Source organism: Equus asinus, chromosome 23 (genome assembly GCF_041296235.1).
Source record: "Equus asinus isolate D_3611 breed Donkey chromosome 23, EquAss-T2T_v2, whole genome shotgun sequence".
NCBI classification, from domain to species: domain Eukaryota; kingdom Metazoa; phylum Chordata; class Mammalia; order Perissodactyla; family Equidae; genus Equus; species Equus asinus.
The window spans coordinates 52561868-52573964 of NC_091812.1; the positions used below are offsets into that span (position 1 = coordinate 52561868).

The following is a 12097-nucleotide window of genomic DNA, read 5'->3' on the forward strand; positions in this document are numbered from 1 at the left end:
TTCTTCTTATCTGATTGCACTGTCACGGGCCCTCCAATGTAGTGTTGAATAGGAGTGAATTGCGCAGTCTTCTTAACATTAAATATGATGTTAGTATAGAGTTTTTTTAGACATCAGGTTAACAGCGTTTCCTTTTATTCCTAAATTGCTAAGAGTTTTTATCACAAATGGATGTTGAATTTTGTGAAAAATTTTTTCTGCATCTATTGAGATGATCATATGATACTTTTTTAGTTTCATGATATGATGAATTATTTTGATCGATTTTCTAGTGTGAACAAAACCTGCATTCCTGGGATAAACTCCACTTGATCATAATGTATTATCCTATTTATATATTGCTGAATTTGATTTGTTGAGGACTTTTGCATTTGCATTTATGCTCATGAGGGATATTGTTCTGTAGTCTCCTTGCAATATCTTTGCCTGGTATGTTGTCAGGGTAATGCTATCCTCATCAATAATTATTCCTTAAATGTTTGGTAAAATTTTTCAGTGAAACCATTTGGGCTTGGAGTTTTCTTTAGGAATGTTTGTAACTATGAATTCAATTCATTTACTATATGAGACTGTTCTTTCTTTATATCTGTCTATCTATCCATCTATCTGTCTATCTAATCTGTCCGTCCCTATTAATCCTGAAGGGGGGATTTGAGTGGCACAGCATATATAACAATTAGTGTCTATATCCTTTTTTAAAGTGTAAACTTCATAAAATCAGGGAGTTTGTTTTGGTCATGGGTAGCTCCAGTGCCTGGTATTCCTGGCACATAGTAGACACTTCATAAATGTTTGTTGAATTAAGGACTTAAATCCTTTTGAAACTTGTATGTATCCTATACTTCACGTGTGCATTTAGTGAGATGGTTTTCTTTTCCTGGAAATGTTGTTATTAAATCGATGGTGAATCTAATAATTGTTGAGGTCTTACTAAGAAATGACATTATTGTCATTTGAACAAGCTTTTATGTCCTGTTTTGCATTATTATTCATTTATATGGTTTAACCTCCCCTCCCTGTCAAAGATTATATATCCCTACAGGATATTCTATGGCCTTCTGAATGCCTGCAACTCTAGGTGGGTGAGCCGGTGAATGCCTGGGTAAAAGAACTGTTTTGAATGTCTAAGTGCTGTGCTCTTCATATTTTGAAGTGTATTTTGCTTTATGTAGTGGTCAATATTTCTCAAGAACTGTTAGTTAAATCAAGTAATTTGCAATGTCATGGAGAACTAGCTATTTAATGTAATCTGTGATGAATTCTTCTGGAAAGTGTAATATCCCCTTACTTTTTGAAAACTGCGTATTTTTTTTCATTGACTTTTCTTGAAGTGAAACTCTCCTTTGTTACTTTTGGAAGACTCACAGATCTAAGTCTGGTTCCGATTTGACCTGACACTGGAGGCAGTTCCGTGTAATCGCTGTTTTGTTTAGATTTCTGTAAAACTGGAGTGCCCTCTCTCTCTCTCCTCCTTTGAACAGGGGCCCACCAGGGGTCATTTCAGATCCACTAGGGCTTCTCCGAGTTCAGATGACTGTCCTCTTCTGCTCTGATTAATAATTACTACTTCTCACCCTGAGACTAACTTGGCTACTGATGACGAGGAAGCTGAAGGTGAATGACAGTTTCCTCCCTGAAATTTCCTGCCTGTCTTGTCATCCTTTGGCATTTCTAACTCTGACATGACACTCTCACCTAAATTAGAGGATACTGATTTGTCCCTGGATGGGAATGGCAGTCTTGCTTCATTATTTCCTCCATCTTGGGGCCCATGCAGATTTTCCTGATCCTGCTGCTGCTGCCCAACCATGTTTCCTACTCAGCATTAGATAGTGAGCTCTTTTTTCACTTTTATTTCAGAGAAGCCTAATCTGGACTTACTGGCAACACTACTCTGAATGAAATCGTTGTTTCTACATTCTTTATTTTTTTTCCACTGATCATAATTTGATTCTTTTTGCCTTATAAATTAACTTTGCTTTTCTTGTGCCTGTTTTAAATTTTTTCTCCAATGCCCAAAAGGACACGTGATATAGCCCATCATTTGAAATATGAGTGTATTTGCCTTTTTCTTTCAGTTCCTTCTTCCTTTAAAAACATATTTCTTATGAAGAACATGGAGTAGTGTTAGCATTCATGTGAAACGAAACATTTAGATGAAAATTCTGAATAATAATTGAGAGAAGTGGTATCTGTGCTTATTACACATTCTGCTTAGAAAACACTGTGAAAAGTATGGTTTGCTGTATTTTAGAGACTCCATAATTACCATGTGATGTGAGTTGTTATGGTAACTGGAGTTCCCTCCTCCTATTAAATAACAGAGTAAATTGTTGCTTGAGATGTGATTGAATTGTCAGCTTTCAAGCTAATGTTATCCTGATGGGAAAGAGGAATGGGGGAAGAGGGGAACCTAGAGAGAGACTGAGGGGGGAGAGAGAAGGCAAGAGGGAAGACGGGGAGAGAGAGAGAGAGTTTGAAATGTCCAGAAAGCAAGGAGATGAGTGTCATTTTACTTTAAAAACATGTCCCCCATAAGCCATCCCTTTCTTGTCTTCCAATTACTATTTGTCAGGGGACAGGAATAATAAAAAATGATTTTGGTGCAAAAAAGATCACTATTGACAGAAAATTGAAGCCTGTTATTTCTTATAAATAAACAATGGGACATTGAGTGGCTTTGGGGTCTCTACCATTAAGTACAAATGGTTCTTCTTCTGGAAAGTGGGAGGAGCATGTGTGTATGTCACAGACCAAATGTAGTGGCTCAATTGAGGTTAAATGCTTTTATTCTTTTGATAATAGTATGTTTATCTGGGGAGCATGAAAAATGCCTTACTTTGTGAGATTGGGATTTTTGAAATCAATAGCAAACACTTAGTTTACCTGTCAATTTTTACCTGCTGCCCTACCTTTTCCCATTCTAGTTTGCCAATCAAACAACCTCACAAAGTTTGTCTTACTTGTTTTATAGTATTTAATTAAGGGCTATTAAAATGAGTATTTTCTTATAAATGAATAATCTTATTTGTTAAGATCACCCAAGAGCCAGAAAACACTATCCAATTTCTGGGCAATGTGTTCCGAACAGTAAATTAACTAATTAGATGGCCATGTAGTCCCTTCCAGTAAAACACATATCGATGAGGAAACAAGATCTACTTTTTCATTCTCTCTTTCAACATTCCCTGACATTTGTGAATTGTGTATCTAACCAGGATATTTTCTGTTGAGCTAGTATTTCAGGTATACTGAATTAGAACCTATATGATACACATAGAAAAGTTTAGTTAGGAAATTTCAAAATGTAGAGTTTATAACACCCACTTTAAAATTGCACCTGTCACTCACAGTGTTTTTATCTAAAATTCAACATTTCCTGACCAGAACATTTTGGACATACTTTTATAAAATTTTGAATACCTGTGTCCTCAACAACTTGTGTTTGAGTTTAGCCATGACTACTAAACAAAGTTTTCTAACATTGTGTTTCAACAAGATTGAAAGTTGAACATCATAATTTTCTGTGATTACTTGTTTATGATAATATGGTTTTCACATGACACAATTTCGTCTTAAAGCAAATACTGTACATTTCATTCAGTTAAACTTAGCAGGTACTTAATTGAACATTAATGTGCGAGACACTGTTATGGGTACCACGAGAGGGATTCCAGGATGAACAGGACATGATCTGTGCCCTTTGGATGGTATAAGATTAAGGTCCAGACACAACTAATCTAAGATGGAATCTGGTGAGTGTTACAGGAGAGGCCTGTAGTGTACTGGGCCTATAGAGATGGGAGAAATTATCTCAGTAAGTAAAGATGAGAGGAGGACAAGACATGCAAGGCGGTGGACCCAGTGAGTGCAGAGGTCCTGTAGAATATAGGGTGGGCTTCGGAACTGGTTTATAAGCCAATTCAGCCAGAATACAGGTTAAGTGAAGGAGAGGAGCAGGAAATCAAGTGGGGAAATTGGTTAAGGATCTTGCCCAGCAGAGTTCTTACATGAGAACAAGTTATTTCTTAAAGTAAATGGTGTACTTTTGCTTCTAAAATACTTTGAACATAATACAAATCAGTTTGGGCTTTATTATTTAATGAACCATCAAAGATTTTTGAAAAGAAATTCTGAGTCAATATAATAGCAGCAGCACCTTGTAGAATATATTAGAAGGAGGAAAGATTTTAGGCTGTTAGATCAGTTAGGTGGCCTCAGTAATCTAGGCAGGAATTAGGACTAAACCAATGAGGAAGGAGGTAGGGATAAATATAGTACACATTTCAGAGGTCCCAGCTGACAGTTGAGTTGGGGGCAAAGGAGAAGTCCAGGGTAAACCTGGGTGACTGGGATATTGATGGGTGATATTGATAGAAACAGGAACAATAAGAGGAAGAGTGGATTTTGAATGATGATCACAAAGAAATGTATAGAGTGTAATAAATGGTGGGAGGTGAGTGTTTGAGAACTACTTCTAAAAGTAGTAATTTTCAAACTTTTTAATTGTATTGAGACATAATGTACATATGATAGATCTCTCCCCTTTTAGTGTATAGTTCTATGAATTTTGACAAGTGCACACCTTCATGTAAACAATACCACAGTTAATATAAGAACAGCTGTGTCACCCTAAAAATTCCCCTGTGCTCCTGTGTAGTCAACTCCTTCCCTCTCCCCCTTCTCCTGACAACCACTGAGCTCTTTTATATCACTCTAGTTTTTTTTTTTTTTTTTAAAGATTTTATTTTTTCCTTTTTCTCCCCAAAGCCCCCCGGTACATAGTTGTGTATTCTTCGTTGTGGGTTCTTCTAGTTGTGGTATGTGGGACGCTGCCTCAGCGTGGTCTGACGAGCAGTGCCATGTCCGCGCCCAGGATTCGAACCAACGAAACACTGGGCCACCTGCAGTGGAGCGCGCGAACTTAACCACTCGGCCACGGGGCCAGCCCCCTATATCACTCTAGTTAAAACTGTGTTTTAAAGAGTGCTAGGGACCACCACAAAGTAGGGTCAGGTGATCAAGAGGGTGAGCGCCAACTCCCCAGCCTTTGTCCTCATTTCATCTAGACAAGTTTTGCTTCTCTGTTTCTGTTTTATATATTGGCATTTTACTTAACATTTGGAGTGGAGTGGAAAAATTACATAGCTAAACATTTGAGAGCTATTATTCTATATTGTTGCTGATAACACCTCTATGTGAGACGCCGTTTCTCTTACCTGGATCAGTGCAGTAGCCTCTGAGTAGTTTCTGGGCTTTGGCCTTTGCCCCCTACTGTCTCTTCTTAACTGAGCAGCATGATCCTTTTAATGTAGATTAGATCATGCTGTTCTTCTCAAAGCCTTGTAATGACTCCCTATTTAGTAAGAGTAAAGGCAGGTCCTGAAAAGTGACCTAGAAGACCCTGCACTCTCTCTGGATACCTTGTTAATTCGCCACCCTTCTCTCTTTCCACTCTCTTCTTGGCTCACTCTGTCTGTGCTAGTTACACTGACCTTCTTTCTGTTCCTCAAACAGGTCAGCCATGTGCTCACTTTAGGATTTTTGCTGTACCTTTTTTTTTAATTGAGGTGAAATTCACATAAAATAAAACTATTTTAAAGTGTACAATTTTGTGGCATTTAGTACATTCATGATGTGCAACCATCACTTCTATCCAGTTCCAAAACATTTTCATCATCCCTAAATGAGACCATGTATCCACTAGACAGTCACTCCCCATTTCTCCCCCCATTCTTTCTCTTCCCTCTCTCCTCCCCACCCCCAGTAACCACTTTGTGTCCTTCTGGCTTTTGCTTTCTGTCTCTAGGGATTTACCTATTCTGGGTATTTCATATAAATGAAATCATATAATATGTGAGTTTTATGTCTGACTTCTTTTACTTTGGCATAATCTTTTCAAAGTTCATTCACCTTGTAGCATGCATCAGTACTTCATTCCTTTTTATGGCCAAGTAATAGTCCATTGTGGATCTATCATATTTTGTTTATACATTCATTTGTTCATAAGATTTTGGGTTATTTCCACCTTTTGGTTATGGCGAAAGTACTGCTGTGAACATTTATGTACAATTATTTGTTTGAAAACTTATTTTCAATTCTTTTGGGTATATACCTAGCAGTGGAATTGCTGGGTCACATGATAATTCAATGTTTACCTTTTTGAGGAACCACCAAACTGTTTTCCATAATGGCTGAACCATTTTACATGCCTACCAGCACTTACTTTGGTGTTTACATCTTCATCTCCTTCAAGTTTTAATCAGACTCCACTTTCTTAATGAGGTCTACCCTGACCACCCGCTTTAACCCTGTAAGCTGCTCCCTCACCTCATCCTCCTTCTCCTGCCAGCCCTACTTTCATGTTTCCCTAATGTGGTCTCTTGCGCACATGCACAGTGTTTCATTATACTTAACTACCTCTCACCCATAGAAACTCTTACTCTTTCTTATTCTTCTCTAAATCATAGAACCTTCTCATCTCAACAGTCTATGAGACACCTGTCATTGCAAGGGTATGTGGAGTTATAGAAAAAGTAAATTTCGCATATTCGTTAAAACTTGGTGTACGGTGGTTGAGAATCCTGCTTTATCATGTGCTGAATTACAAGGTTGCAACTTCATGATTTGGAATTATTTTGTTGATTGGGTTTCCTTCAAAGGCTTCTCACAAGTATAGCAAATTATATATAATTTTCATACTTTAAAAATGTTAATTGTGTTTTTCATCCTAGCAGCATTAACCCATATGGGTGGCTATATTTTGAATTGGAATAGCATCCTAAAATGTGTTTTTGTTAAAGATGGTCAGGGAAGTCTCTTTTGCCTGTAACACAGTGGAGTGTCAGGGGATGACTGTCTTCAAGCTGTTCCCTAAATCTCTCTGCAGTAAGGGAAAGAGCAAGAGAGTGCATTTTTAAAGAGATTTACTCACAGCCTACTCCACAGAACACTAAGACTAGGTACAATCTCATAAAACCTGAAGAGTTCAGGCTAGTGTCCAGGCTCGAGCATTCTGCTGTGTCCCTGTGCCCACCTTCAGATGTGGTTGGAGCAACAGGAGGAAGATTAGCTTTAACCTTCAGTTGATAACTTGTTTTAAATAAGTTTCCTGGCATGAATGTCTTTGTTCTTAGAAGCTCAACGTTTGATTTGCTCATTTTCCTTTACGTTTTTTCCCCAATACTTTCTTTTTTTTTAAACTCAGGTTTAAGAAGCAATTGAGACCATTGTCTTTCCAAAAACGTTCAGTGCCCTTTTTGCCCATTTGCTGAGGGCATGGATACTCTCAGTAATGTGATGATGCTCATGGATTTTTTTGACAGGAAAGTTTTGAAATATTTCAGTTTCTGAAGTAAGAGATAAAAAAGTTTTGGTTGTGGTGTTTGAGTGTTCTTCCTGTTAGATCCAAGTCTCAAACTAAGACTTAAAAATAATTAATGTGCTTTATGGAAAGGGAGCAGATTGATAGGAAAAAAGTTAAAGAAAATTCTCCACATTTTGGAAACAGAGAGCAAGGTCAAGGACTGAGTAATGCCTCCCCAGCTGGCAGTGCGGCCGAGGTTGTGGTCTGCTTCCGGGATAAGGCGAAACGGGAATTGATGGGCCCATTTCTTGAAGGATGTTTGTTGACACATTAACAGGGTTGTCCCTGCCGTATTTGACAGAGTGAGCACTTAATCAGAAATAGAAGAAATCTGTCTTTATAATTTTTTTAAAAGTTCATTTCATGGTCTGAATATCTTTTTCATACTGTTTGAGTATCTAACTCTTAAAAAAAAAGCAATAGTGGAATGAGAGGTGATAGATAACAGACAGAATTAATCTGTTTTGTTCTCTTTCCCGTAAATTCTTCATAATTTTGCCTTAGAATCTGTGCCCATTTCTGACTCTCCCACTAGAAAGCTCTCTGCGGACACAGATCAATTGATAATCCTCATCTCCTCCTGTAGCGCCTTCTGTGTAGAAGGCCCACACTAAGATCGAGGTTAACAGAAGTACCAGAAGCCATGGGAGCCAACTATATTCAGAGAGGTTCTTCTCTTCCTCATCACAAATCACTTGAGAAAATTAGTTCTTAGACTACAATAAAATCTCCTTAAGCACTTCAGTGATCATGATTCTAGGGTAATTTTATAGAAATTTGTCCTTTTTGTTTGTTGTTGTTTTTTGTCTGTAGGACAGACTGAAGTTTGAGTTGTTTGCATTTAGATGAGAAGAGTTACAGGAAACATGAAATGTGATGCAATGTGACTGTTTTTCTTGAGTGATTTCTCTATAACAGAAGCAGACTTTGGGAAGATTTGTTGCAAGATAGCTGTATACTAATAGGTAGAAACAGAAATGACTATGAAAACCAGATGTTTTGTCTGGGTTCTCTCTTCAGAAACAGGGTTTCAGTGTTGGCATATATCATTTTTCTCTTGTTTACCCACACTGATTAAAGGGCATTTATCTAGTGGTGTACACAATTGCTGTGTGCAGTACTCATTTGCATGCTCTGACCATCATGGTCGCTACACAACATGATATTTCTCTTGGCAATTTAAGTTTATTACTTCAGAAATTGTCATACTGGAAATCCAGGATGTGAGCAATATTTATTTTTATTTAAAATTACTAGGGGGATTTGTTAGACCATACCTAGCTTCCTGACATTGGCAAGAGGCTTTACAGAGTTTCCCCTAATTTTCGAGGACATATTTGTATTACACATACATCTTAACTTGTTATTATTGTAGGATTTTATTTGCTTTAATTTAGAAAATTCCAGACTTATTTTATTTTGTCTTTATAGGACTCTAAACTCTTCTCCTTTGAAAATATCCGAAAGATCTTATTTGTGATTCTGATCCTAGACTGATCTGGTTTGTTTTAGAACCTAAACCATTTAAATGAAGGGAAAGAAAGAATCAATGATATAGTTTTAATTTTATTCTGTTTTAATATGGTGCGGTCTAACTGATGATGTGGTATGTTTTCCCCACAGGTTCACATCCAGCTCTCAGAGTGGCACCGTGCAATTTTTCTCCCGCAGGCCTGGCTTGCATACATGAATCGAGCTTACCATGCCGTTTTACAGGTAATGAAGTCATAGGACGGTTTGCCCTAGGGGAGGGTCTCTTTCTTATCTCAAATTTTGCTGCAAATATGTATTTAATGTAAAAGCACTTGGGAAAATAGCACCGTCAAAAGTGCAGTGGTTATTTTTGCTCATAAAAGAATGTGAGGAGTACATATATAACTGCCCTTGAACTTTAAATGTCGATGCCTCCATGTGTGTCCCGTCCACAGCTCCCCATTGAGTACTGCTCTCCTCTCTCCTGCTGCTTTCTGAACATCTTCCGGATGTCCCCTGTGGGTCCCCTAGCACCTCCACTTGAGCATGTCTCCACCTGAGCTCATGGTGTGCCCTTGCACCTGTGTCTCCTCAAGCTGGACTTGCGTATGTCTCCAGGCTTAGCTCATAACCCTTCCCGTGAATTTTGTGTCTCAGCCTTGCTGAATTTCTTTGTTTTCCAAACTCAGCATGTCTTCCCTAACCTCTTGACTTTTACACGCTGTTCCTTCTGTGGCAGGCACTGCCATTCCCTCTCTGCCCACCTTATTCTACTTGTTCTTCAGATCCTTTAATCTGGGAAGGCACCTGTGTGCTCCCCTGCCCCCTGGATTGTATGCCCCTCTTATGCGCCTCCTTAGAACCCGTGCTTCCCCTTTTGAAGCACCTGTCCCCTTTGTTATTTGTCTGGGGCCTCCCTCCAGTCATCTCTGCTCCATAAAGCTAGGAGCTGTGTTTTCTTCTCTGTTGTCTCTCTATGTCTGAGACATAATAGGTGCTAAATAAATGAATTATGCTCAATTTGACTTCATTTAATGCAATAAGATTGTAAGTTATAGTTTGTGAATTTTTAAAATTAGAAATAATTTTTAATCAGTTTGGGAATACATGAATAGTTAACAGTATAAGAAAACAACTAACTCAATCATTTTTCCTAGCTTAAAATTCACTTTTAAGGATGATAGAAAAAATCTGGTGGTTCTTCAGTAATATATGGCCCAGAGTAAGGATTTCATGGAGTCTCGGGAAATGTGGTATTATGGTTAAAGTTAACAACTGTCCTGAAGGACTGGGGGGAGGTGTGTAGAGGGAGGGGAGATGACTAAGTATCTGAGCCTGGGTGTTCTCAAATTAAAATCTTGCTGCAACATATTTTATTGAGTCTTGAATTTATAAAGTACCGACACATCTTCAGTACCTGATTAGGATTGAGTAGTGGACCAGGAATCTACATGTTTATCAAGCTGCCAGGTAATTTTAACGCACTTAGTCTATCAACCACACTGAGCAACAGTGGTTTAGATGGCTACCCAAACTACACTAGAATCCTCATTTTACAGATGTTCGCTTGGTTCCATTGTTTCCTTTGGCTCAGCTTACACACTTTTTATCCTCAGCTGCATCTGGGCACTCAGTTTTGAATAGATACATGAGGGAATGGCTGCCTTACTGATGCACATCCTTAACCAATTCTAGTTTTTATGCAAGAAGAGTGAGATTGCAAATCAGAGTAGGCACTGTTTCTCACATTCATTTTTCCCAACGTAATTTTGTAGTGTTTTCCTTTACCAAACATTTATGGAGCACTTTTTACTGGCCAGGCTGTGTGCCAAGCACGTGGGATACAGAGGGGAATAAAGCCCTCCTTCCTCTCAACGAATTCCCAGTCTGGTGCGGGAGACTAATGTGTCTACTAGAAATCCCAGTACAACATCTTTGATGCTTTAATAGAGGATGTACAGAGTAGTATGGGCACCAGGAGAAGGGAAGAATAACTCCTCCTCCTGCGGAATAAGCTGAATTTTATTTAGCTCTGAGCATAAGGAAGGCTAAATTGAACAGGATTATGGTATAACTCATGCAGATGACTTGCAATTGACTAAAAAAACCCTCCATGTTGTTTTTTATAATGAGCTACCATTTATTGAATAACTGGTGTGTGTCCAATATTTAACGTATATTATTTTAATTAATCTTTATAGAAACCCTCCAAAGCAGGTGTTGTTAACCCCACGTATAATGGGATTCTAGTTGGGGAAGCAGGGTTAGATAGGAAAGCAAAGCAAATGGCACAAAACCCTACAGGCAGTAAATGAAAGAATTGGAGCTTGACCCAGAGTTGTCTGACTCCAGAGCCTGTCTTTTCCACTGCCTCTTGCATTTTCTCTGATGCTGTCATTAGTTGTAACAAATAATGCAAATTGGTTTAATATTTCAAAGGACAGATCTATTTTTGAAAAGCCAGCTGAGTATTTTTAGTAATGCAGATCAAGTATTCTGCCTTTCTGCTGTTGTAGGTGATAGTGTGTATCTTTATTTATTTATTATTTAAAATCTCTTTACTTTGGATGTCTGATAAGTCCAGTTCCATTGAGAATTGGTGACAAAAGTATGGACTATAATAAGAAGATTCTCAGTATTATTTGAGAGTATAGCTTTGCTTTTTAGGCTATCACTATTATTTGAAAGTGCACTGATGCATTTTAAATATTCAACAAGTTTTTTAAATGAGTCCACACACTTAAATAGAATTTATGGTATCTTAGAAGAGTTAGGGCAACTGCCAGACTCCTCGTCTATATCAAGAATTTCTGTCCTGGAGGATACTGCTTCTGCATAGAAGTTATAATTACTTCCATCTGGTGCTAGACATATTTTGTAGCATTAAACTAGAGGATCATTTAGAGGAGCCATGTTTTATTCAATTAGGCCTAGGAGACACGCTAAAAGGTACATTCTACGTTATTTCCTGGAGGTTGATTATGATGTGAATAAGTTTGAGATCTGAACACTACTAGTGACTTTTGCATAGGCGTCTGCTTCCAGCCTTATCTAATTTTTCCACCAGATGTGGGATTTTGAATTATAAGCATATCAAAGTGGTTGACATGGGAAGGTATTTGGATTTCTTCCCATTAAGATGAAAAATGCAGATACAAGTTGATTGACAGTTCAGAGTCCATTTTGGTAAGGAGCCCTTTACAGCTGGCTTTACCTTTGGCCCTGTGGGATGCTGAGGAGGGTAAGGTCTCCAACTTT

At 38.2% G+C, this 12097-nt stretch overlaps 1 protein-coding gene across 9 annotated transcripts in view; it reads left to right on the forward strand.

Moving 5' to 3' along the window:
- The window catches only part of FOCAD (focadhesin), a 269315-nt gene that overhangs the window by 188142 nt on the left and 69076 nt on the right, over positions 1-12097 (forward strand). For all 9 annotated transcript variants that reach the window (XR_011497231.1, XR_011497230.1, XM_014845338.3 and 6 more), the window contains one exon: positions 8990-9082. Coding sequence is in view for 7 of the 9 variants with exons in the window: in XM_014845338.3 (XP_014700824.3) it covers positions 8990-9082 (93 nt within the window). In the remaining 2 variants the exon portion in view is untranslated. The remainder of the gene's footprint in view (positions 1-8989; positions 9083-12097) is intronic.